This window comes from Pseudorasbora parva, chromosome 19 (genome assembly GCF_024679245.1).
Source record: "Pseudorasbora parva isolate DD20220531a chromosome 19, ASM2467924v1, whole genome shotgun sequence".
In the NCBI taxonomy this organism is placed as follows: Eukaryota; Metazoa; Chordata; class Actinopteri; order Cypriniformes; family Gobionidae; genus Pseudorasbora; species Pseudorasbora parva.
This window is the reverse complement of record NC_090190.1, coordinates 10,372,052-10,396,330: the sequence shown is the minus strand read 5'-3', so window position 1 is coordinate 10,396,330 and position 24,279 is coordinate 10,372,052. Positions and strand designations below refer to the sequence as shown.

Genomic DNA, 24,279 nt, shown 5'->3' with positions numbered 1-24,279 from the left:
TGAAGTCCCACAGCAGACACGCCCCTTGAAACAGCATTCAAGCCAGAGGGCTAATATCAGTATAGGAAAAATATAGGAGAAGTTTTTTCTAATTTATGACATTTTTTGATGTAAAAACCATACTAACAATATAAGTACACCTCAGGAAACATTATAAAATAATAAATAAAAACATCCATGCCATGGGACCTTTAATGTCATTGTTACATGGTTATTTTTCTTCTGCTCTGCAGCCCCCAGTCTGTGGAATGCTCTCCCTGACCACCTGCGGACTCCACAGACTATAGATACTTTTAAGCGTGGTCTTAAAACCCACCTTTTTAGCAGAGCTTTTAATTGACTTGCTACTTGTTTAATTTATTTTATTTTATTTTTCGGTTTTATTTATTTATTTATTGTTGTTGATTGTTTTGTTTTTTTTAAAATTCTGTAGCACTTTGAGATTTTGTTTAATATAAAGTGCATTATAAATAAAATGTATTATTATTATTTATTATTATTATTTTTAGTTGTAAAAAATGTTTACACAGTCAGTACAAGTATTAATAAAATCTAGCAATTTTTAATACTGTAAGAGCGAGAGTTCTAACGGCCAGGGGAGTTACTTTTACCAATTAAATTACTTACAGTATTCATTTTGGAAGATAATCCATCCCACCTTCTATCTACTTTTTATTGCATTCATGCCCTTACTTAACTGTAATGCACTTGTGCCAGCTCTGGGTCTCTCTTCCTTATGGCCAAAGAGGATATGCCTATTGCTCTGCCTGCTCTTGTGCAAGCCCTCTCTCATGGTGCCATCTGTCAAATGTGAGGACACGCACTACCTCCTTTGTACTCATCAACCTCAAAAATTTAAATTCCTAAACTAAGTAAAGTATAAACTGTAAAATCCTATGAATAAATAAAAATATATAAAATATGTTTTAAAGGCTGATTGTGCATTGTGTGTGTGTTTGTGTGTTAATAAGAGGGAAAGACTCACCATGGAGTCCTGGAGCAGATCCTCCAATCTGCCAAGTCTGCTGTTTTTATCACAGGTGTACTGTCTCTTAATGGTGTCTTGTAGCTGACGTAGATAGGTTTCACAGTCCCGAGCATCACTCATGAACTAAAAAAGTAATTAAAACCAAGAAAATGTGATTTAAAGCAGAACATGTATTCCATTGAAAAATTCCAATTGAAAAGCATGACTCAGTACCTGGAAGAAGGCAGTGTTGTCCTTAAGGTGATGCTCCACGCATATGCAGAGCTCTTTAATCCACTGCCATTGCGTCTGCAGGGCAGCACTGTAGGCCTATGATCAGAGAGGTCAAAAGGTCAGGGTTGAGCTCAAAATTTGGCTTCAAACTATTTTTTACTGCATCTGATATTAATATACTGAGGTCACTGCATGAAGATTTGTTCATATTGGCCAATAACTCACCTCCACTGTTTGTTTGGCTGGGTGGTTTTCTTGACACAGGTGGTCAGCTGTCTCCTGGAGGGAGTGCATCACTTTCTGCTTTTCTTCCAGCTCTGACCTCATGTCCTGAGAGAGATTAAGGAGACCAAAAGATATTGCTCATGATATTGCAAATGTAATGTACTGCAACTACACTTAAGTCGGCATGAAATGAAAATTCCCCCTATTTTGTATATGCATGTCATTGATTTTGCTGTAAACAATTAATCTGTTTTTCATTTTTTTTCAAAATTTTGACCTCATAATTTTTAAACAAAATATTGCAAATCTATCCTTTAGTTAAATCGACAATCACTTCTCCAATCACTTAGTTGGCTTAAACTCTCCCTCTGCGAGCTCACATTCAACTGCCTCATTTTTTTTGTGCAATGCCCACATCTCAAAAACCAATCAAAAACAAGATGCAAAGAACCACGTTCTCACTTACATTTTTTTTCCGATAATCCATTTAATTTACAATTCCAGTTTAAGTACTTTTGAAACCAAGGCCAAATTGCTAATTATTTTAATTGATTTACAGCCCTACATACGATAAAATAAATGTTCAAAGAAAAGATATGTGGACTAAATCAGAAAAAGGAACATATAGTGGCCAGAGGTAGTATAATGACTAATGCATCCATTCTATAGATGGAGTCTTACAGCATATTGCTCTCTTTTGGCAGCCATGTTGGTGTTGCTGTCACTCCAGTCGAAAGCCAGCTCCTCCTCCTCCCTCTCATTGAGCCAGATCAGCTCCTCAGTGCAGTGGGACACAAATGCTCGAAGGCTCTCCAGGCAACGCAGTCGCCATGACGAATGTTCCTGCGACAACACAAATCAACCTTTATAACACTAACCATATGGGGGCAACTGTTCAATGTGTCTTGGCCTTGGTCTTTCGAACAATTGCATGTCTTCATGGAGAATTGATTCGGTAAAATTATGGAGACGCGTGTGGGTGTGGGTGCATGTCAAGAGCAGGTGTTTTGCAGCACTCTTATGCATGTCACACAAGCATTCTGTATTCTGCCTTTGTAAGGACACACTCTGTCACAGCCTGATGAGATTAGAGAACCGTAATATACATAATACAGAGTATAATGAACTCAAATACACTCACAGATGTCTGCTTATCATAATACTAAAGCAGGAAAAACTCACCAGCAGTTTGCAATACTGGTTCTCCAACTTGGACAGCGTCTCAGAGTAACTGCTACGTAAATTAGGCGAGACCCTTGACTGAGGGAGAGAGAATATGAAGAAATAAATTATTCCTTACGCAAAAATGTGCCGTGAGCAATACATTGGCTCCATTCACACCAATTCTGATTTTGCTGGTTGGTTGTGCATGTGGCAAGTTTTAAAATGAAGCAATGCATATCTATGGACACGCTTCGACAGTAAGATAATGTCTAACTGATCAACCTGTTTTGTTTTTGTGTGTCATTAAAGGTGTGCATGTCGTTTTTAAATGGAACTCAATATTTCAATAACTTCAATATGACTATACCACACCTACAACAATAATAATTATAAACACTGTATTATAAAAATATATTTAGTGGAAAACCACAGAAAGAACTTTTAAAGCTTCTCATTTGTTCATAACAGATTTGTAAAGGATTCTCTACAAGATGCTGGAACACTGTATCATGAGCTGCTCATGTGTAAATAAACACAGTGCCACATTTTACTCTAAAAATTACATCAGACTATAAATATACATAATTAAATAGTACCTTTGACATTTTTACCCGCATTTGCCGCTCAGTGAGTGCAGATTTTGGACACTGTATACAACCAAGAATCAAAAATAAATTTTGGTCCAAAAATAACAAAAACTATGACTTTATTCAGCATTGTCTTCTCTTCTTTGAAAACAAACGCGGAAGAGAAGACAATGCTGAATAAAGTTGTAGTTTTTGTTATTTTTGGACAACAATGTATTTTTGATTCTTCAAGAGATTCTAATTACCCACTGATATCACATATGGACTACTTTGATGATGTTTGTATTCCCTTTCTGGACATGGAGAGTAAAGTGGGCATTGACTGCCATATGCTCTAGGAATAAAATCTAAAATATCTTAAACTGTGTTCTGAAGATGAACGGAGGTCTTACAGGTGTGGAACGGCATTAGGGTCATTAATGACATCAATTTCATTTTTGGGTGAACTAACCCTTTAAGAGCTTCGATTGGTAACTTGCACGGATGCACCTAAATCATTTTTCCACAGTCACAATTATTTTTGGTCACAAATTCTCAGTTGATTTCATTTGGGTGCATTCCAGTTTGTGTGCAGTATGCACAAGACACTCAGTGAACATGCTGCCTGAAGCGGAGATTATATCAGAATTGGAGTGAAAGGTCCTTTGACACCAAGATCTCATAGTTCACATACGTCATAGTTTCGAGCCTCTTTGAGGCTATTCAGAAGATCCTCCACTGCTGTGTGAATAATGTGGTGGTCCTGCAGGTGCTGTTCTACAGATGGCAGATCAGAACCCCACTCAGCTCGCTCCAGTAGGTCCTGCGTCCCTTCAACCCATCCCAGCAGCTCATAGATGAAGCGCAGACTGCCTTCATCTTCAGAGGAAGACATGGCTACCAGATCTGCGCGAGACATTGGCCGCCTGAGCAGGGAAGCTGCAGCACCCACTGCTCCGAGGAGGGTCTGTGCTCCAAGTGTAGCCAGACCTCCGGAGGAACCCTTCTGACTCATGTGCTCTCCCAGCAGACCCCCCGTGGAGAAATGACCCTTCCTGTATACACTGGCACACTGCAGGCGCAAAGAGACCAGCTCCTCCTGCAGACATGACACCCTACAAGAGAGAAATGACCTCAGGAGTAAGACTGCTGGATAAAATATATATTTCAACATTAGTTATACTAATAAATGTTTCTGAGCAGCAAATCAGAATGTTTGACTTCTGAAGGATCATGTGACACTGAAGACTGGCCTAATGGCTGCAGAAAATTCAACATTGACACCACAGGAATCAATTATATTTGAAAATATATTCAAATAGAAAAAAAGTTATTTTAAATTATAATAATATTTCACAATATTACTGCTTTAACTGTATCAAATAAATACAGTCTTGGTGAGCATAAAAGACTGCTTTCAAAAACATTTAAAAGGGCAACAGTATAAACAAAAAATGTGTATTCATTAAAATAATTGTGAACAATTACAATTATGATAAATGTGATTATTGGTCATAGTATATTTTCAGTCAATCAAAATAATCTTTAGTAACTGTCAACAAGAACAAACTCATCCAGTCCCCCTCTCAGGCTTGATCTTCAGACACATTTTTCTATTTTCCCTTTTTTCCATCTTACTTGAAAGCCAGCTGCTCCACTTGGTAGTACTTCTCATCTCGAAGGACCTGCAGGTCAAGATGAAGCTGTCTGACTAGAGCCTCACAGTCCTGCAGATACAACCCTAATTCATTCTCACACCGCATTGGCTGTCCACTCTCTAGCTGAGACATGTCCTGAGGAAAGACAGGGGAATACAATGGATCACAAAACATGTCTGAATAATAAATATCCAAGTTATTTTAAACTAAACTGGGTGATCTCAGATGACTTGTCAATATATGTCCCAAATCTAAGAGTTGTATTTCAAGGCATCTATTGTATTTGACATGACATTCCAAATGGTCTTTTTTGTGACGCCCCTTCTTTTGGGAAGGTGGCACTACCTGTATCCTTCATGGTAATATTCATTTTCCTCTATTTCATTCAATACTGTAAGGCAGCAATAGAAATAGTTACATCTAATTACAAACAGACTATTAGACCCAATGTATGTGTTCTTTGTTAACTTAGCACTATAAATAGAACTCGTTAGATACTGATGTTAGCTGCTAAGAGCGTTCCAAATCAGTCACTTATGAGCTTGCATTTCAGAAGGCAGTTGTCTATGTAGACAGAAGACCAAAAGGCAGTTTATTAGTTTCCCCACTGAAGATACTCCCATACTTACAGCCTGCAAAGTGTTCTTCGCCAGAGTGAGTTTCTCCTCACAATCCAGAGCCATGTTCTGGATCTTATTGGCCTTCTGTAGGAGTAACTCCAACCTAAAAACAAAGTTAAATACAAAATACACATCAAAATACTGAACTGCTATGATTCTAAATGCTATGATTTTTATCTAGAAGTGGACTCTCTAACCTCTCCACAGCAGGCCTCAGTGCTTTCTCTCTCTCCAACATCTCCAGGATCAGTTTTCCCCATTCCTCCTCCAGATCATTAGGGTGTAGCCCTTGAGGCAGCTTAATGCGCCCAAACTCTATCCATGCCTAAACAACACCCACAAACATCAATCACGAAAAGAAGCTTTCCTAGTGTTTTTGAGTGTGTGCATGTGTTCCCCTTTATACTGTCAGTCTTCCACCTCTCCCACATGACTGCATTGCGCTCTACATTAGCCTGAATCTGTTAACGTGCAGCTCCACTGTGCCTCTTATGAAGTGCTGTCTGCATTTAGCTGCAGAATCAAGGTCAGCCTCAATCTCTCTCTGTCTTATTGTCATTCTCTTTTTATCTTTGTAACAAGTCTCTTTCTCACCTCCAGAAGCTTGTAAAGGTGCTGAATGTGGCTCTTCTCTCTTTCCTTTGCAGGGATCTCGGTTTCTTTGAAGTGGACATATTCATTGTAAAGTGCCTGGTAAGAGAAGACGTTTGGTTAGCAGCCAAGATCAAATCAAATGATGATTAGCAATTCAAGGCATCACAGGTTTGATCCGGACATGAAGGTTGTTTAAAAATGTAATTTATTTTGCTGCATACAAAGACTCTTTAGCTACATCTATATGTAATGCAGCTTTTTTCTTTCTTTAGTCTTTGCTGATATCTTCCCTCATAATTCTTACCTTGAGTTCCACAGGATTGTGGGGGAAGCTCCTATTGGCCATGAGGGCCATATGTTGCCTGGTCCACTGTAACAGAGAAGAGAAGCCAGACTGGTACTCTGTCCATCGCTGGTCAACCTCCTGAACAGAAACCGCATGTAAGACAACACAAAAAGTACAGTCGAAAAAGAATACATGAAGAAAAGGAGTGCACTGTGAAGTGATCATACATGAGCTGCAATGCCTTCTCCACCCTCTGGGATCTTGGGAAAAGCATCATAGATGGAGGAGACGTATGTGATGACAGATTTCTCGTCTGGCGACGGCACATCGACATCTGATGTAGAAAGTGGATAAATATTAGGGCTGTTCGACATTGAAGAAAAATGCGATATGCCATACCTTGTTAGATAATGCGATATTCGATACGATATTGCAATTAGTGTGTAAAATCTATTTAAATTACTTTTTTTTTCTTTTATTAAAAACTGAGAATGCTACCATTTGTGTGTTTCATATTCTTTCTGGAAAAAGAAAGTATCGCTACAACTTCTGAAAGTGGCCAATATTGTTTTACCAAAAATGAATGTTATAAATCTGACAATATAACTTTAACATCAATGTAAACAAACAAAAAATGTAATGTAGACACAAAACTGAACTGAAGGTATCACGCTTTTTGAGAGGTGGCTTGTGCACAAAGACAAAAACTCTTTTTAACGTCAGGAAAGTCACATAAGTAACAGTCGTGTGCCCATTCTATTCTCTGCTATATACGTTGCAGCTTCGACCTTAAACACACAGTTTTCACAATGTTGAAGTAGCCTATTAAAATCATTCAGATAGCACGTGCCGTTGCGATATGCATATTGCGATATATACATTTTCGATATTTGAATCATTTCGATATATTGCGCAGCCCAAATAAATATATATAATTCTCATATGCAGAATGGATGAAAACCAAAGACAGATAAAACACTAACATTACCTTCAGCATCTAGAAGTCGCGTTACCCCTAACGACTCTGCAATCTCAAAGGCCTGTTCCAGGTTCTCACGGTTACTTTGTTGTGCAACCACTTCCATGTCAATCAGGTCCGGCCTAAAAATCAGATAAAAAATAAATAAATTGTTGATGCCTTAATGTACATCTGTCCTTTCAAACTGAGTGCTCATTATACTAAAATATGTGTGTGAACCTGTATCTGTGCAGAAGAGCATTGAACAAGCGTCCATCGCTCCAGCTGGAAGAGAAATTGGTACAGCGGAGACCAGGGTAGCCCTCTGTGGCCTGTTGACTCCATAGCAGCAGCTTCTCTTTTGCCGTGAGGTCACCTGACTCACCGCTCACATAGATCTCAGAGATCTAGTAAAGAGAAAAGGCTGAAATTATAACTGAACCTCATTAAATTATTGAACTATGCAAAGGGGAACTGATTTCATACTTCTACTAAAAAGGCTGAGCATCACTTATCTGCAAATGTATATTTTTAGGGGTAGTCTCTGGCTCTCTGACCGAGGTCCAAATGACCCGCAACTAGGCCATGAACCTTTCACTTATCTTAATCCTCTACTTTTACTTCCTCTTCTTGTAGACAAAGGGAGCCAGTATCCGCAGTATCTGTCTGTGCCAGGCTCTAATCTGTATTCCTTTGTCATTCCTCTCGTATGCTACTCTTCACATCCCTGCCTGTTTCTTTTCTTGCAGAGCTAGCAAGGAACACTTTAAATCCTGGAATGAATGCAGAAAGTTCTGAGAGCACAGAGAGACTTGAGAGTAAACCACAGATCTTCAAGTCATGCAGGCCAAGATTAGCTTGGTCAAATTTGGTGACATACAGAAACAGAACATATACTGTCCTAGCCTGAGCCTCTTACTTTAAAGATGATTTAGAAGATGAGGTCAGACAGATTTCTAACGCTAGTCCAATCATCCAGGCTCTGAGCCATAGAAACGCACCCAAACATTGCCTTTACATTTGGTATCACCAACAACCATATTTGCCAGACAAGCCCACTCGAGTCAAATCAGTCTCAAGAAGTATCAACCAGGACAGTACGTCATAAATACAGTGGACTGGTCATAATGTGACATGGTGGTATTTTCATCAGATGACTGAGTATGTGACCTTATAATAGAGTCAGGACAAAGCTGCACCCTGAAATCTTCAAATAGCCTAATTACATCACAGTTAACACTGAGCATGGTCCCGGAAGATGAACACACAGCAATGTGCAATTTAACACTTTAAAGTAGTGTGGGCATAAGAGATAGTGGAGGAAGGGCACAGTCAGCAATTTAAAAGGGCATTTGAGAACGATATAAGCTAAGAATATCAGAAAAGCAATATATGAGAAATCAAACTAAACAAAAATAATAGCATAGTAAAACATAAGACAGCATAATACCTAACAGCATAAAGATAAAAACAAAATATAAAACCAAACAATAAAAAATGCTAAATCAACAAATCCACCAGATCAACAAATATTAAACAACATGTAAATACCATGTAATTGAAAGAAAGTGAAGCCAAAATGAATGTAGCAAACATTTCAACACAAAGAAGTTTGTAGTCATCATTAATGCATATCAAATCCATATCTTCTTATGTATAGGAACATTTCCTGACAATATGACTTCATCTAACATACTCTACTGAAATCCAACAAAGACAGCTGGCTTTACAGAGCGAGAGAAATCACTGACTGCATTTAAACATACTCAACACTGTTTTATGCATATTTCTGGGCGTGTGCTAGCTTCAGTTTCCACAGTTTTGCTGCTTTGGCAGGAATATAACTAATTGGACATCACTGAAACGCCCATGCACAGTCATGGTTTGAACAAACCAATAAACCTTCTAGCACACTGCCGCAACATCTGTAACAAGGCCACGAAATCCCTTTCTACCAGCTATAACTCTTACGCGTGTAGGTGGAGCACAAGGGCGAGGGAGGGCAGGCGACAGACCCAAATATGCAGCAATCTTAAACTACTGCAGAGAGAAAAAAACATGAACAGCTGACAAAAGTGTCTGTGAACATCACTAGTGATCGTGTTTTTGGCACAGCAAGGCAGTTTGACGCTAATACAGAACACAGAGCATCAGGAATGACAGGAAAGAGAGTGGGTGGTTTGAGGGAAGGAAAATAATGAGGAATTGAGGGAAGGAAAAGAGGCAGACAGTGAGAGATGGTATGGGCAGAACTGATTAGGCTCCTGGGAGAGGGTCAGGAAGGATCTGCTGTGTTTTTGACTCAGCTGGTTGGCTGAGAGTAAAACGCCACACGATAGATAGCTGTGTAGAAATAGAATAAAATGCAAAACAACACATTCACCCAATCCACACCCAAGCCTTGTCGGCTTTAAAGTCTACATTTTTAGCCTACAAAAGCCACATGGAAGAGATATTTAGACAGACAGAAAAAAAAAAGAATCTGACCTGGCTGCAAGGCTGAGCAGCTATCTCTTGTGGGGAGATGGGACTCTCAAGCACAGAAGAATCAAGCACATCAGAGGAGCTACCCCAGTCAGTCTGTACAGCACCTCCAGTCTCGGGCGAAGTAAGAGGCACATCACTGGCATAACCTGAAGACTGAATGTCCTGTGGTGGGAGGCCAAAGCCTTCAACTGCTTGAGTAGAGCTGTCCAATAGGAACTCTTTCCCCATGTTTTCCTGAGCTGCAGCTGTTGCTGGTTTGGCAGATTCATTCTTCCCGGGTGGTCGTCCTTGAGTTGCGGAGACTTGTATTTTCATAAACTCTTCAGTAACAGGAGATGCAGCTGCAGGTTCAGAACAGACCTCAAGTTCTTTGTCACGCCAGACGGGTGACCCATAGTCTTTTGGATAAACAGTTCGTACCACACAAAGTTGCCCACCAAACTCACGAATGTGAACAACTCCCTTCTTCTCGGTTTTCAAGGGCTCACTGAACAACAGCTCTCTTGCTCCATGCACATCCCCTCCTTCCTCCTCTACTTCTAGATCACCCCGTTTGCAACGTAATAGGCAGGGTCTTTCTAATACACCCTGAACTCGCTCTCGAACCTTGCAGACTCTTCCTCCTCCAGGTGTTGTGTTGCCCAGCTCAAATTCAGCATGAGACTCTTCGCCAAGTCCCTCCACCTCAAACTGGCGAAGTGCCCCTAGCCATGCTGGACTGGGATCTGGCGAAAGAATTGCCATCTTGCTGCCCCGCAAGGTCCCTGTGCTTCCAAATATTGGTGCCATACCAGGAACCAGGACAACATTGGTGGGTGTTTCAGTTTCAGTATTTCTTTGGCCAGATACCAATTTGGTTGAGTCAGGGGCTTTTGATGTAGACTCCTCTGTACACTCAATGCTTCCACCCTCCTTCTCTTCAAGTATGCGGCTTTTCTTGTCTTCCTCAGTGGAACCTCTTAACTTCTGTTTGGCCTTTCGTTTTCGCCTGAACCGAAGTCTTCTTTTGGGTGACACTGGCGCAGCACCACCTGGTCCAGCGTCCCTGGGTTGTTTCACACAACCAAGGGAGCTCCCCATATCTCAGAGTAACAATAAATTTAATTCAAGTGGAAAAAAGAGGAAGCAAGTAAAGCAAGAAATGAAGAGAAGTCCAAAATGTGAGCCGATAAGTTCACAAAACAGCCAACCTGTGGCTGTTAATGTAATTTTAATTGCTAAATTTAAGTTAAGTTAGTGACTGGAATGAAAATAAAGACAAAAAGGTATTAACCATGACAACAAGGTTTGGTACATGTTGATTCTCCCAGGCATGATGTCTCAAATTTAGGTGTGGACAGCAGTTGTTCCTCCTGTTGCCTGGTCTCCTCTTTTTGTTGTCATTCAGGCAATACTGCTGTTAACCAAATGCAAACATCACTTAGGGTCCTAGCAAGCCTCTAGGACATGATGCTGTATATAGATTACTGTCCTTTATAAAATATTAAAATCCTACGGCAAGGCCTTTGATGTTTTTTCACTCTCTCATGATGCAGAGATGATGCAGCACAGACTGAAGAAAGAGCTGGAGCCTTTTAGCCCATTTCACAGCCTATATGTTAAATAGCAGGCCATTTTTCATGGTATTCGAAGGGACACTATTCCACTGCAATAAAACTGCACTGCAGACATAAGTAGACATGTCCTGTGAGCATGCATGCACATGATCAATATATTTGCGTTAGGATGCACTACTCATCAGCTTGCACGGAACTAAAAACTGGGAAAAAACATGTCTGATCTTGTATTTGTGTGTACAGTAAGATGCCTAAAAAACACCTGCCTCTCTGGATATCTTTAGTATAAATTATTGATCACTGCACTCAGATAGGGTAGTAAAGTGTTGAGCAGTAGTCGTGGCTAGTCCTATGGGAAACTGTTTTACGATAAAGCTGTGTAACAGGTCTCAGATCAGTTGCTAAAGGACAAAAGTGCAGAGTCAGGCAGCTCATCTACAATTTAGTCACAACCCAACAGAGCTTAACATCTTTTGTTCCAATTATCACCTAAGCATAACCAGCCTGAGTCAGTAATGTTTGGCCTTCACATCTTTAGCTATGAGTTTCACTTGCAAGGCATGCAAGCTATATTAAAACAAGTCTCAAGACAGTGAAGAGAAAAAAGGGGAGGGGCTAGGTACTAAGCATCTGCTGCCACGAGAACTGGCATCCCATTCACTGACGCCAGCACATTCAAGTCAATAAAGAGGGCAGTGACTACCATGAGTGAAGACCTCACCTTCAGCCAGCAAACCTCAATAACCACTTTCCTCTGACACAGCTGGTTATGCACATAGTCCAGTCTCATACATCAAGCAGACATGCCTTCCATCCCGTCTTCCTTGTTCTATCACTAAGCAGCGTACATCCCTAGATTCGGGTGAGCGTATGAGAGAAAGAGCGATAGCTGATAAGGTGCCGCTCCCTGATACTGGCGGCTTTTCTGGCTTTGGAATCTAATTAGAATGCTGCCAGGACAGGGCTGGGCAGGACAGTTGAATCACGGCTGGATGAGGAAAAGAGGGAAATCCAGAGGAATACACCCCCAACCACGAGCTGCACTGTTAGCCTCAGAGAAGAGTGGTTGCTCCAGTGATGAAAAAAGCGTAGCTCCATCAGTCAAGCATGGCGAAATTGATCCGATTGATACGGCGCCCTCCTTTGCACAACCTGGGTGCAAATTAAAACGTGTGACTTACATGTGTGTGTCTGCAGGGTTCATCGATCCCAAATCTGAGATTGCAAGCATATGTGACGCTCTATATGTGCTTCAAGAGGCCTGCAGGGGGAAAGGAAGCCAGGGGCTCCAGTAATAGCAGGTTGCATGTGTCCTCTTCTCAGTTGCTGGGTAGCTCCTCTGCTTTCGCTGGTAGGCACCAGCGGAAAAAAGAGCTTCATCTCCAGTCTGCTGCAGCCTCACAGAATACACTGCTGCTGCTTTAGCTTCCTCCTCCTCCCTCTCTCCCTCCTCCTCGCGCTCCTCCAATCCACATGCTTATCCCTCCCTCCCTCTCTGCCTCCCTCCCTCGCTCTGATTCTTGATGAGCTCAGAGCTCAGCACACACGCACACCAACCCAATGGCCTTCAATTGGTTGGCTGCCTGAGAGTGCCAGAAAAGAATGAACTTGAAATTGTAACTGTTGCCTGATAAATATGATATATATATATATATATATATATATATATATATATATATATATATATATATATATATATATATATATATATATATATATATATATATATATATATATATCATATTTATCAGGCAACAGTTACAATTTCAAGTTCATTCTTTTCTATATATATATATATATATATGGATAAAGATTAACACAAGGCAGAATTAATGGATTTACCACTGACTTGACTGAAAAGCTAATTTCAGGTGTCTTTGTAAAAAGTTAAGAGCATGCAGATAAAAGCCAATTCTAATGTCAGTCACAATAGCAAAACTTGTATGCCATTTTGGCATACAGCTGTCTTTTGGTCAACCTGGCATATTTGCATGACCAACTGAACCTGATACATAATCTGCCTGCAGAAACCTTTTACTTTCACATAAAATTCCTGATCTGGCCAATAGCAGTAAACGTTACTTTACTGTAAGAGGCTGAAGGCATGGAGATAAAGATATCCCTCTACTATTGAAATTCCTACACAAAAAAGGACTGTGGTGGAATTTAGTCATGGTAGAAGCAGCATATAAGAAAGAGCATAATTGTAAAGGAGGCTGATAAATTAATAAGCAATAAATCAATCAGACCCATGATGATCAGCCAGCTGAGCCCACTTTTTTTTTTAACCTAATTGTCATGCATCTGGAGTCTCCTGTACTGTAACTGAGAAAGGAGATCATTTCTGTTTACTGACAGATAATAAAGACTAGAACACAGCTATCAGTTTTTCCCCTGCAGATAGAAAGCATAAGATTACAGCACACAACAGAGTCCTTGCCAAACAACCCTGCTGGCCAGACAGCCCCACCTTTTATGTGACTAGCATAAATAACAGCCAATCAGATCAGGTATTTTTGTGACAGAGACAGCTGGCACAAATGCAGCCTGGGCTAATCCATTGGAGCCTGATTGATATTTCCCACAGGATCCTGATGTTAGACAAAAATATATGATGTCAATATAAGGATATCCAAAACAATTCCAAAAGGCCGTTGTTAACCTAATTACAGTGGTAGTTCCAAAACAGAAGTAAGTGCCCCAGATTGAGTGTGGGGGAGGTTGGATAGTTAGTTAGTCTCTCTTGGCTGTCTGAAATAAATGTATAATAGGCATCAAAATTGCACTTAGAGAACTGGATTTCCAACGCTTCTACTGACAAACAGCAACTTCTCCTAATGTGCTTCTACTGAAATTATTATTGGATGTTTTCCTAAATGAGTCACGTTCAACTTGAACTGGAGTTTACAATGACAAGGGTTAATCTATTAATCACTCCGGCAACATAACATATTTCTGTAGTGGTTTTGCAATTCTATCCAGCATCTTAGTCCTCCTTTTAATATAAATATATTTTGGTTGATAGAAAAAAAACAAAAAAAACAAAGCTAATGTAACAATGTTTAACTTAAGCAGATTATCCATACCTTACCATATCCTCCTATTTCCCCTGTCTATCCTCCCTGTGCACATTTCTTTTAATGTTTTATCCCATAGATGCAACGTGGTTTACATGTACTTATTTGTGTGCTACTAGCCTGCTCTGTTTTTATCCAATTACAACTATTGGTCTAGCTAATTAAGAATAATTTAAAATCTCTGCTCTCAATGTATTGTTAGAAATATAGTGAATGTAAGATATAAGATTTAAGCACTGTAAAACTGTGTGAAATAAACAGATGTATTTCAATTTTAGCATTAATGTTTTTTTGGTCCTCCGGATTAGTTATTTCACATATCTTTATGAAGCTTCTGCCTCCACTTATTTCTGCTGAATCATGCTGATTGAAAACGCTTTGGGGTCATACTAAAGGCAATCTCCTTGGCAACCAGCTGCATATGTCACCTTGTGATTTCACCAATCTGTTGATAACAATAGTTCCCTCTGTTGGACAGTCCTGGAAAGTGCAGCTACTGTTTAATCAACTGAGAGTTTGTTGAATAATGCATCACAATGTTTTTTTATTATTATACTTAACAGCTAGTCTGTATTAAAGCTGGCAAATTTGCATTGTGGCCTTTTCTCACTGCTGATGGAAGACTGTTGATGTTCTGATTAGAATACCTTACGACTGCACATATAGTATGCAACTTGTTCGTATGCATGGAATACTCAAAGATGGATGTACTATTTTAGCACATAGCATATAGTACTGCTTATTACTGTATTCTATTATGCATTTCTGAAGAATAAATGCAAGCTTGCAGAACAATATATTTTAGTGATTTAAATATATCTTATACCACATATATACCACAACTTACAGGCTTCCAACAAAACACAAAAAACAAATATGTGATTACTTTGTACAGTTTGAGCAATCTGCTAGTATTATATTCTGGACAATTTTGATCGCCTTTATAAATGGGAAATTCTACCATCCATCAGCGCAGTCTTTACCCAACAGACCTTACTTTTCTAGCTTGACCCATAAGTATAGAAAATAAGACCATTTCACAAATTTGCTTTGCAGGGTCCATTGAATTCCTGCACATTCTTGCTTCTTTATCAACATGCAGCCTGGCAGTGCCCGTCTAGAACTGTCTGCAACCTCCGTCCTCTTATCCTGTTAAACAGACAGGCTGGCGGGCCTTTTCTTTTGAAACACCATATAAACCAGTCCCTGAGCATATTTAGTTTGAGGGTCACATCATCCTTATACACCCTTCCCTCTTGAGTTTCCTATTCTTGCCCAGGACAAATCCCTGTTGCTCAAACTGACAGCTACAGACACGAGAGGCTGGTAACAACATCTATTAGCATTATGTAAAATCCCCTCTAACTCTGGCATGCTTTGTTGATCAATACAAAATCAGGTAGGACACAGCTGTGACTAAGGTGAACTTACCTGGAAATGAAGGATGATGGTCCAGATCAAACCTAGTGTCAGCTTTGGGTTCCCATCTGTGATGTCATCATTGCGTATATTCACTAATTTGACCTGCATTAAATGCAGAAAAGGTTCTCTTTAGTAAAAAATATTTTTCAAAATCATAAAACCCACACTGATTACCCCAAAAAGACAACAACAACATTGCTTGAATCAGCTAACAATGCCTAGGGACTGAACAAGTGAAAATAGCTGGTGATCTAATGTCATTTCAGGACAGCTTTGGTGTTTGTTGTCCTCTTACGCTTACAGCTGTCAGAAGATATGTACTATGTATTCGGAGAAGGGTGCTGGTTGGCATTTTGTCTGGTTTAGGGACCTTGTGCTGGGGGTGACATCAGGGAGGGGATTGTACAGGCTTTTATGGGGCAAGAAACATCTATCACTCCAGGTCATGTCATCTCAAAGCCATGTTGCTGACTGAAGCACACTGAGACTGAGGACTCAGACGTACCAACCAATGTCCCAACCAAATCCCCAATAAGACCATCTGTGAGAGTAACCAGCCTCAACGCTAAAGGGGACACATCATCCCCAATATTCAGAATAGTAATGACTGACTCTTCAACTCTTACATTAGCCCACACACTGTTGAATATTTAGCTATAACATTGAATTTGTACATAAAGGATCGGAAATCTGTAAAAGGCGATTCATGATTATTTCTGAGCACGAGTAAGTGCAGACATTCATACCTGTCTCTGCTTGAGGAAGTCCAAGGCAATCTGCACATTCTGCAGTCGGTGAAATCGCATGCGACCCTTTTCCTAGGCTATAAAGAGAGATTGCGAGAGAGAGAGAGAGAGAGAGAGAGAGAGAGAGAGAGAGAGAGAGAGAGAGAGAGAGAGAGAGAGAGAGAGAGAGAGAGAGAGAGAGAGAGAGAGAGAGAGAGAGAGAGAGAGAGAGAGAGAGAGAGAGAGAGAGAAATAATGCAGATGAGTACACAAATAATCTGAGCATATTAGGGGTTTGTGTGAAAACAGGACTTTCATTAGCACAAGCCTGAAAGCAGCAAAAGCAGCACACTGCAAAGAGACACAAGACCCTCTCAGGATTGTCAATAATTGATAATGTTACAGGGAATACTTAGCATACCGTCACCATTAGCAAACCATTTAAACAGCAACGCTAAATGTATTATTGCATCACACACACTCTTGCTTGCTAACATCTCTCTACTAGTGGGCGACCAATAGCAGTATCTAGAGTGCAGGGCAGTAAATGGCCAATACAGAAATATTTTTGCTCACCAAGGCTTCATTTATGTAAACATAAATACACCAATTCTATAAACAAGGCTGAATGGCTGATTCCATTAACTAGCCAAGTGAGCATGGCCAATAATCTCGAAATGGCTAAATCTCGTCCGATTAATTAGCTTGGCCAATATATCGGTCTATCACTACTCTCTACTGAGGTCACATAGCAGACTCGCACACCCTTACATGCAAAGCATGCTCACTATCACCCACAAATGCAGCAGCGTGTACAGCAAACCTGCAAACAGGTGAGCAGAAAAACCCCACAACAGGGCAAACGTGGCCGGGTCATCTGATTGAATGTGATGGAGCGTTGGCAGAAGTGAATATGAAGTGAATATGAAGTGTGTGACAAGGCGAGGTCTCTCAAAAACCTTCATGTAATAAACCTGATTATGTTATGTATCATGAATTATGCATCGGCATAGCATTCTCCTTTGCATAATCATGAAATCGACCTGGCCTTTGAGCCCACGCCATGCAGTGTACAGAGATGACTGTGTGCATTTCAGTTTGGGGGTTGGAGGGGGGGTGTCACACATACTCCCTGAGCTCCATCCTCCTCATCCTCCCCACCCAGCAGGATGAGTGGGGGTGCGCGTGACACAGATGTTCTCCGCAGAGTCGACACACCCTTTTGCTGATGACATCATAGAGGGGGTCACAGAGAAAGGATGAAGACAGAAACACTGTTGAAGGGCTGATGTATGTACGAAACAACAGTTAAAAAAATTCAAACAAGATGGAAGGAGAGAATGAAGCAAAACAAATCAAAATTGCAAATTAATATAATATATAAAAAACAATAAGATGGGATTAGAGAAGGCAATGGAGACAGAGAGAATGTGCAAGAGAGAGAGAGAAAGAGAGAGAGAGAGAGATTGTAGTGGACATGTGGTGTGTCAGCAGTCTGTCTCTGTTAATCCACCCTGTCAGTCAGTCTGCCCCAGTGCATCATGGTCCGAAGCCAGAGTGGTCAAGATTGAGAGCAGAAATAATGTACTAATGCAGATGTCATTACAACACACTGCAGGGCATGTCAAACTCAGCTATTTCTCTGCTACAAGGTCTGTATCTACATTCGGCGACATCAGAAACAAGCCAGGACACTAAATAACATCAGCCCAACCCCCAGGTCAACTCATGTGACATGATCCCCAGGTAACATGTGGCTCTGGATTACATTATGGAAAATAAAGCAGATCTCTGCCACATGAATTACCCAGGAGAATTGCATAAAGCGTTGGAATAATAATAACTTTGTTGTGTGCGTGTGTTAAGGTAATGGTAGTTGCTTTCTCACCAATGTGACACCAGACAGCACCTCAAGCAGGGAAATAAGGTTATGCCCATCCCTTAGATCCTCATACAGGTCTGTGATGTGCTTCCGCACCTGGAGAGAGAGAAATACAGTTAGAGAGTGATGATTAAGTTCTTTTAGAAGCCTATGTGTAACCATGTGTATTATGACTGCCATTATATCATAACTGGCATGTTGTTACAGATTTTAAACAATAAACTGTATTTAAAAATTAAAAAAAATTGGGTTGGTTGCAACTCATTTTAAAAAGCAGCATGATAATAGTCAAGTAAAATAGTTTCACATTTCAGACAACTGCAGTGCAGTAACTCGAACCAGCAGAGGGCACCAGATTCATTGAGATGGGTCAAAAAAAAAATAAAAAATGGAGGATCTTGAAGATCTGTACTTCAGTGCGCACACACACACACACAACACAATCCACGTGTGTGTGGATTCAGAGATCCTAAGCTGTATAAAGCAGACCCAACACAGCTGCTTCCCCACAGGGCCACAGAGGAACCATCTGCTGAGTATAAAAAAATATCCTGACGACTCGTCTCTTTTCTATCCTCCCCATTCTCTCACTTTATCAAATCAAAGTGATCTGTATTATATTATATACACTCGCCCCGCCCCATTTTTTAGAAAATGAAAGAAACGAATGCTTTAAATGTTGCATTAAATTATTCAAAAGTGAAAGTAAAGCCATGTATAAATGTTATATAAAAGACTGTTCTTTTGACCAAATCAGCATGTTAGAATGATTTCTAAATGATCATGTGACACTGAAGATTTTTGGTATCACAAAATAAATCTTAAAAACTATTTAAACAGAATATTTAACATATTTTAAATAATAATAATATCACACTATTAGGGTTTTTACTGCATTTAAATTAAATATCATGAGACAATGAGACAGATTTTGAAAGACATGAGACTTTCAAAATATATATAAAAAACAAGCTTTGATTTATTATATTATTATACAGGTGCTGGTCATATAATTAGAATATCATCAAAAAGTGTATTTATTTCACTAATTCCATTCAAAAAGTGAAACTTGTATATTATATTCATTCATTACACACATTATAACTGACAACTAAGGAAAATTGAAAAATTCTCAGAAAATGTAAATATATTACTTAAAACCAATACAAAAAAAAAAAGGATTTTTAGAAATCTTGGCCAACTGAAAAGTATGAACATGAAAAGTATGAGCATTTACAGCACTCAATACATAAGCCGCGTTTCCACCGCAGGAACTTTCCCCAGGAACCAGGAACTTTGGGGTGGTACTCGGGGGTGTTTCGACCGCAGGGACAGGGTCTAAATGAGGTTCCGGGTAAATATTTCCACCTCCAAACAGGGCCCCCTCCAAACGGCCCTGCTCTCGAGGTAGTACTTTTTCAAAGTTTAGGAACTTTCGAGGGTGGGACTTGGGCGCTGAACATGCTGATTGGTTTAGTTCACGCAGCATTTTATTTTGTGCAGTCCTACATCAACGGACTAATTTGCCTAATCTTCACGACACTTTAGACCACAGAGGAAATGCAAACAGTAGCAGGTCTGGGGGGGAAAAAAGTTCCTGTAAAAAAAGTTCCTGGTACAAATTGTTCCGGGTAATTTAGATGGAAACGGGGCTATTGGGGCTCCTTTTGCCTGAATTACTGCAGTAATGTGGCGTGGCACTGAGTCGATCAGTCTGTGGCACTGCTCAGGTGTTATGAAAGCCCATGTTGCTCTGATAGTGGCCTTCAGCTCCCCTGCATTGTTGGGTCTAGCATATCACATCTTACTCTTATCAATAATCCATTGGTAAGGCGAGTTTGCTGGCCAATTAAGAACAGGGATACCATGGTCCTTAAACCAGGTACTGGTTGCTTTGGCACTGTGTGCAGGTGCCAAGTCCTGTTGGAAAATACAATCTGCATCTCCATAAAGTTGCTCAGCAGCAGGAAGCAATAAAGGGTTACTTCAGCGATTAGCATATGGCTTTGTATCATTAGAAACCCTGGAGTATATTCAAATGATTGTGCTTTCCCCCTTATCCCCAGACAAGAGATGTATGGATGAGACAAGAGATGTATGCATTTTATTCCTGGAAAAATTCCTCCTATGATGCAAATTGACGATATTTGCATCATAGGAGGAATGTTTGGCCAAAGGCTAAAGACTACAGCCAGCAGAGGGAGCCATTTCCGCATGTTTTGAACCCGCACATGAGGGATGGGAGATCACACAGAGCTCAGCTCGCAGCTACAGGCACTCATGTAAACGGAGCTATGGTGAGCAATGTAAGTCTTTTAACTTCTCAAATTAATTTCTATGAAAGTTAAGCTTACAAAAGCATGAACTGAAACACGCCAGACTAAACTCGCGTTGTGAATGTATGCCGCGAGTGTAGTCGTGATTACCTCAGCTCTCATCACAAGAGCTCATCAGCTCATTTATCTGACTCCTGCAGTTAGTGCTCAGTGCTGTGATACTCGCGCAGTGACTCACTCATTATATTGAACAGACACGTTCAGTTTATAATTGTAGTGTCTTTTCCAGTCACAGTAATCCAGTAGGTGGCTTTGGGAATGGCCTCACAGGGCAGCGAAGCATTCTGGGAATTGTAGTCTTTCATCCCCATGAGAAAAAATACATTTTCTGTCTTTTCTCAGTCTAGAAGGCACCAAATTAAAAAATAATTTCACATTTCTACTACATTGATGACCCAATTTTCAATAGAGATTCATCTTCTCAGCGCTGAAGTACCCCTTTAAGTGCTTTAAAACTTATATACGGCTGCGTTGACCTTGGATCCCAGAAAACAAAGTGGCCCAACATCGAAACCATGGCCGAAACCATCGCTGACTGTGGAAACTTTACACTGGACATCAAGCAACATGGATTGTGTGCCTCTCCTCTCTTCCTCCAGACTCTGGGACCCTGATTTCCAAAGGAAATGCAAAATTTACTTTCATCAGAGAACATAACTTTGGACCACTCAGCAGTCCTTTTTTCTTGAGCCCAGGCGAGATGCTTTTGACGCTGTCTGTTGTTCAAGAGTGGCTTGACACAAGGAACGCAACAGCTGAAACCCATGTCTTGCATACATCTGTGCATAGTGGTTCTTGAAGCACTAACTCCAGCTGCAGTCCACTCAGTCCACATTTTAGAATGGGTTTTGTTTCACAATCCTCTCCAGGGTGCGGTTATCCCTATTGCTTGCATACTTTTTTTTTTTTTAACCACATCTTTTCCTTCCCTTCGTCTCTCTATTAATGTGCTGGGACACAGAGCTCTGTGAACAGCCAGCCTCTTTTGCAATGACCTTTTGTTTCTTGCCCTCCTTGTGCAAGGTGTCAATGGTCGTCTTTTGGAAAACTGTCAAGTCAGCAGTCTTCCCCCTGACTGTGTAGCCTACAGAACTAGACTGAGAAACCATTTAAAGGCCTTTGCAGGTGTTTTGAGTTAATTAGCTGATTAGAGTGTGGATTGAACCTTTTCCCAATATTCTAATTTTCTGAGATACGGAATTTGCGATTTTCCTTAGTTGTCAGTTATAATCATCAAAATAAATAAACATTTGAAATATATCAGTCTGTGTGTAATAAATGTATATAATATACAAGTTTCGCTTTTGAATGGAATTAGTTAAATAAATAAACTTTTTGATATTCTAATTATTTGACCAGCACCTGTATTAAATCATATTATATTATTATTTATTATATAATATTTCCATTACAAATCAGCATAATAATTTGAGTGAAAAACTGAAATAAAAAAGTAACATGAATTTGAGGATTTCTTAATATTTGGGTCAAAAACCATGTTCTATAGTATGATTTGAGAAGATCCAAAGAACTTCTTGTGCTTCAATGGAAACAAGAACACCTGACAGTCTGTATATATATAAAAAAGAGAGATCACATGATCAATGTCACAAAGAATGTTTTTGTTGTACATTTCTGTTCCCAAACTCCTAGAGCACAATATAGTAATTTCTTAAACTCTGTCCCTCTCATGTCTCTTCAGTGTTTATCACAGGTGTATTCTCATGGGATGCCCCGTTTCCATAGACACAAAGAATAACAGACTACACTTGAGCGCTGGAGTAATACCCATGTGATGGGGTATTAAACAATAAAAGGTGTCGCACTCAAATGTGTTTTAGTCTGCAGTCATTCCTGTGGACAGGTACATTGTGTAAACCCTCTCAAACCAGTTCCGCATTACTGCAATGAGCTCACTGTTTATGTTAGAAGTGTGTAAAGAGAAAACACACTGACGTGACACAAACTACACATGCCGCTTTGTCAGTCAATGTTTGCCTGAGGGTAACAGCATACCTGTTCACCTGCCAGAGATGGAGAGAGATGTGTAAACACAAACGCTAACAGGTATAGTCACCTATTTAGTATCTGCTAATGAGACTCATGACAGACTATGTGAGCTATGCTACAACAGCCCAAAAAAACAAACAATTTTTTTTAATAACTGCTGATTTATGGAAATAATCACCAGAGATAATCCTAGGCCTGTGAATGTTGAAATAGCTTGTCAGTGGACACGCAATCTATCACAAAAGGGTGACAAATGTCTAGGATGGGTGTTTTAGTATGGGGAATTTTAGGATGGAGTTCCCTTTCATAATGATGATCTTATTTGGGCGGTCAGTGGCATCTTAAAGACTGAAAACCCCTGGTATACATACTGTATAACTCACTACCGCTAGCGTCTAACATTACAGCAGCACTGTGTAAACGTATCTCAAACAGTCTGACCTACATTACAGTAATACCGGCACAGTCATGAGTTCACTATCTCTAGCCGTATAACTCTGGCCTTTCTGTGGTTGGTCATCTGCCCTGCCCTTGAAATACCCAGCATTCTTTGCTCTCATGATCTGTATTCAGTGGGGCAGGAGATACAGAGGATTGACACACACACACAAATATAGTTCTGGAGCATGACAACATGCCAAATGTCTTTTTCAGAGTCATATGGACAAGATACTATGGAGGAACCATTGATATTTGATCAATATAACATGATTCACTTGCAAGATTCACATTTACTTCAAGTGTCCTCATGCTGAAGAGATTATTCTGTGTGTAAGTGTGAACGTGTGAGCATGCCGTGTGTTCAGCAGGACTGAAGCACAGCGGCCAGCAGGCCTTATCATCGTGCAGTGCAGCAGAAAGGACAAAAATAACCCGGCGTGCTGGACTATACCTTTATGAGATGTTTGTTGACCCATTTCGTGAAAGTTTTCTTCTGCACCCTGTCTCGTTCATCTGTGAAGAGAGAGATGGAGGAGGAAACAGCAGATGAGAGAGGAAGAGGTGAAGATAGGGGAGGAAGAGAGATTGGGTTAATTATGTAACACAACAGGAAGACTACAGCATCACACTCTGTATTATTTACAGGCATCCCTTTAAATTAATCCCTTGCTTTAAATAGCCTGAATTTGTCAAACATAGAAAAGACCGTTAGATGCCAAAAAATGTATATGAATTACTAATACATAAGAATATAAAACAAAAATATTTTAATTGTGGTCACGATTCAATAGAAAGCCATATTGTATATACACTACCATTTTGTTTGGAGTCAGTATAAAAATAAAAAAAATAATAATAATACTTTTCTTCAGAAATGACTTTTTTAAATTATATTGATCAAAAGTGACAGCAGAGATGTTTTTTGTCTCTTTTGAAGTTTGAACTTTTTATTCAGAAAAGAATAATTTAAAAAAGTTTCAACAAAACGAAACTGTTTTCAACATTATTAATAATAATAAAGGTTTCTTGAGCAGCGAATCAGCATATTAGAATTATTTCTGAAGAAGCATG

At 39.9% G+C, this 24,279-nt stretch overlaps 1 protein-coding gene across 11 annotated transcripts in view; it reads right to left on the bottom strand.

Annotated features, from left to right (window-relative positions):
• The window catches only part of macf1a (microtubule actin crosslinking factor 1a), a 185,197-nt gene that overhangs the window by 88,518 nt on the left and 72,400 nt on the right, over positions 1-24,279 (bottom strand). For 6 of the 11 annotated variants that reach the window (XM_067426349.1, XM_067426356.1, XM_067426351.1 and 3 more), the window contains exons 1-15: positions 9,760-12,701; positions 7,513-7,679; positions 7,303-7,415; positions 6,542-6,648; positions 6,333-6,452; positions 6,029-6,124; positions 5,632-5,759; positions 5,444-5,537; positions 4,795-4,949; positions 3,851-4,271; positions 2,609-2,686; positions 2,108-2,269; positions 1,427-1,531; positions 1,202-1,297; positions 986-1,111 (exon numbers count right to left, since the gene is read on the bottom strand). In XM_067426349.1, coding sequence (XP_067282450.1) covers positions 986-1,111; positions 1,202-1,297; positions 1,427-1,531; positions 2,108-2,269; positions 2,609-2,686; positions 3,851-4,271; positions 4,795-4,949; positions 5,444-5,537; positions 5,632-5,759; positions 6,029-6,124; positions 6,333-6,452; positions 6,542-6,648; positions 7,303-7,415; positions 7,513-7,679; positions 9,760-10,839 — 3,048 coding nt within the window. In that variant the 5' untranslated portion in view covers positions 10,840-12,701. Of the gene's footprint in view, positions 1-985; positions 1,112-1,201; positions 1,298-1,426; positions 1,532-2,107; positions 2,270-2,608; positions 2,687-3,850; positions 4,272-4,794; positions 4,950-5,443; positions 5,538-5,631; positions 5,760-6,028; positions 6,125-6,332; positions 6,453-6,541; positions 6,649-7,302; positions 7,416-7,512; positions 7,680-9,759; positions 12,703-15,823; positions 15,917-16,560; positions 16,633-17,662; positions 17,765-18,427; positions 18,518-23,659; positions 23,722-24,279 lie in introns of those variants that run through there. The other 5 variants (XM_067426350.1, XM_067426358.1, XM_067426354.1 and 2 more) reach the window with 3 other exon arrangements.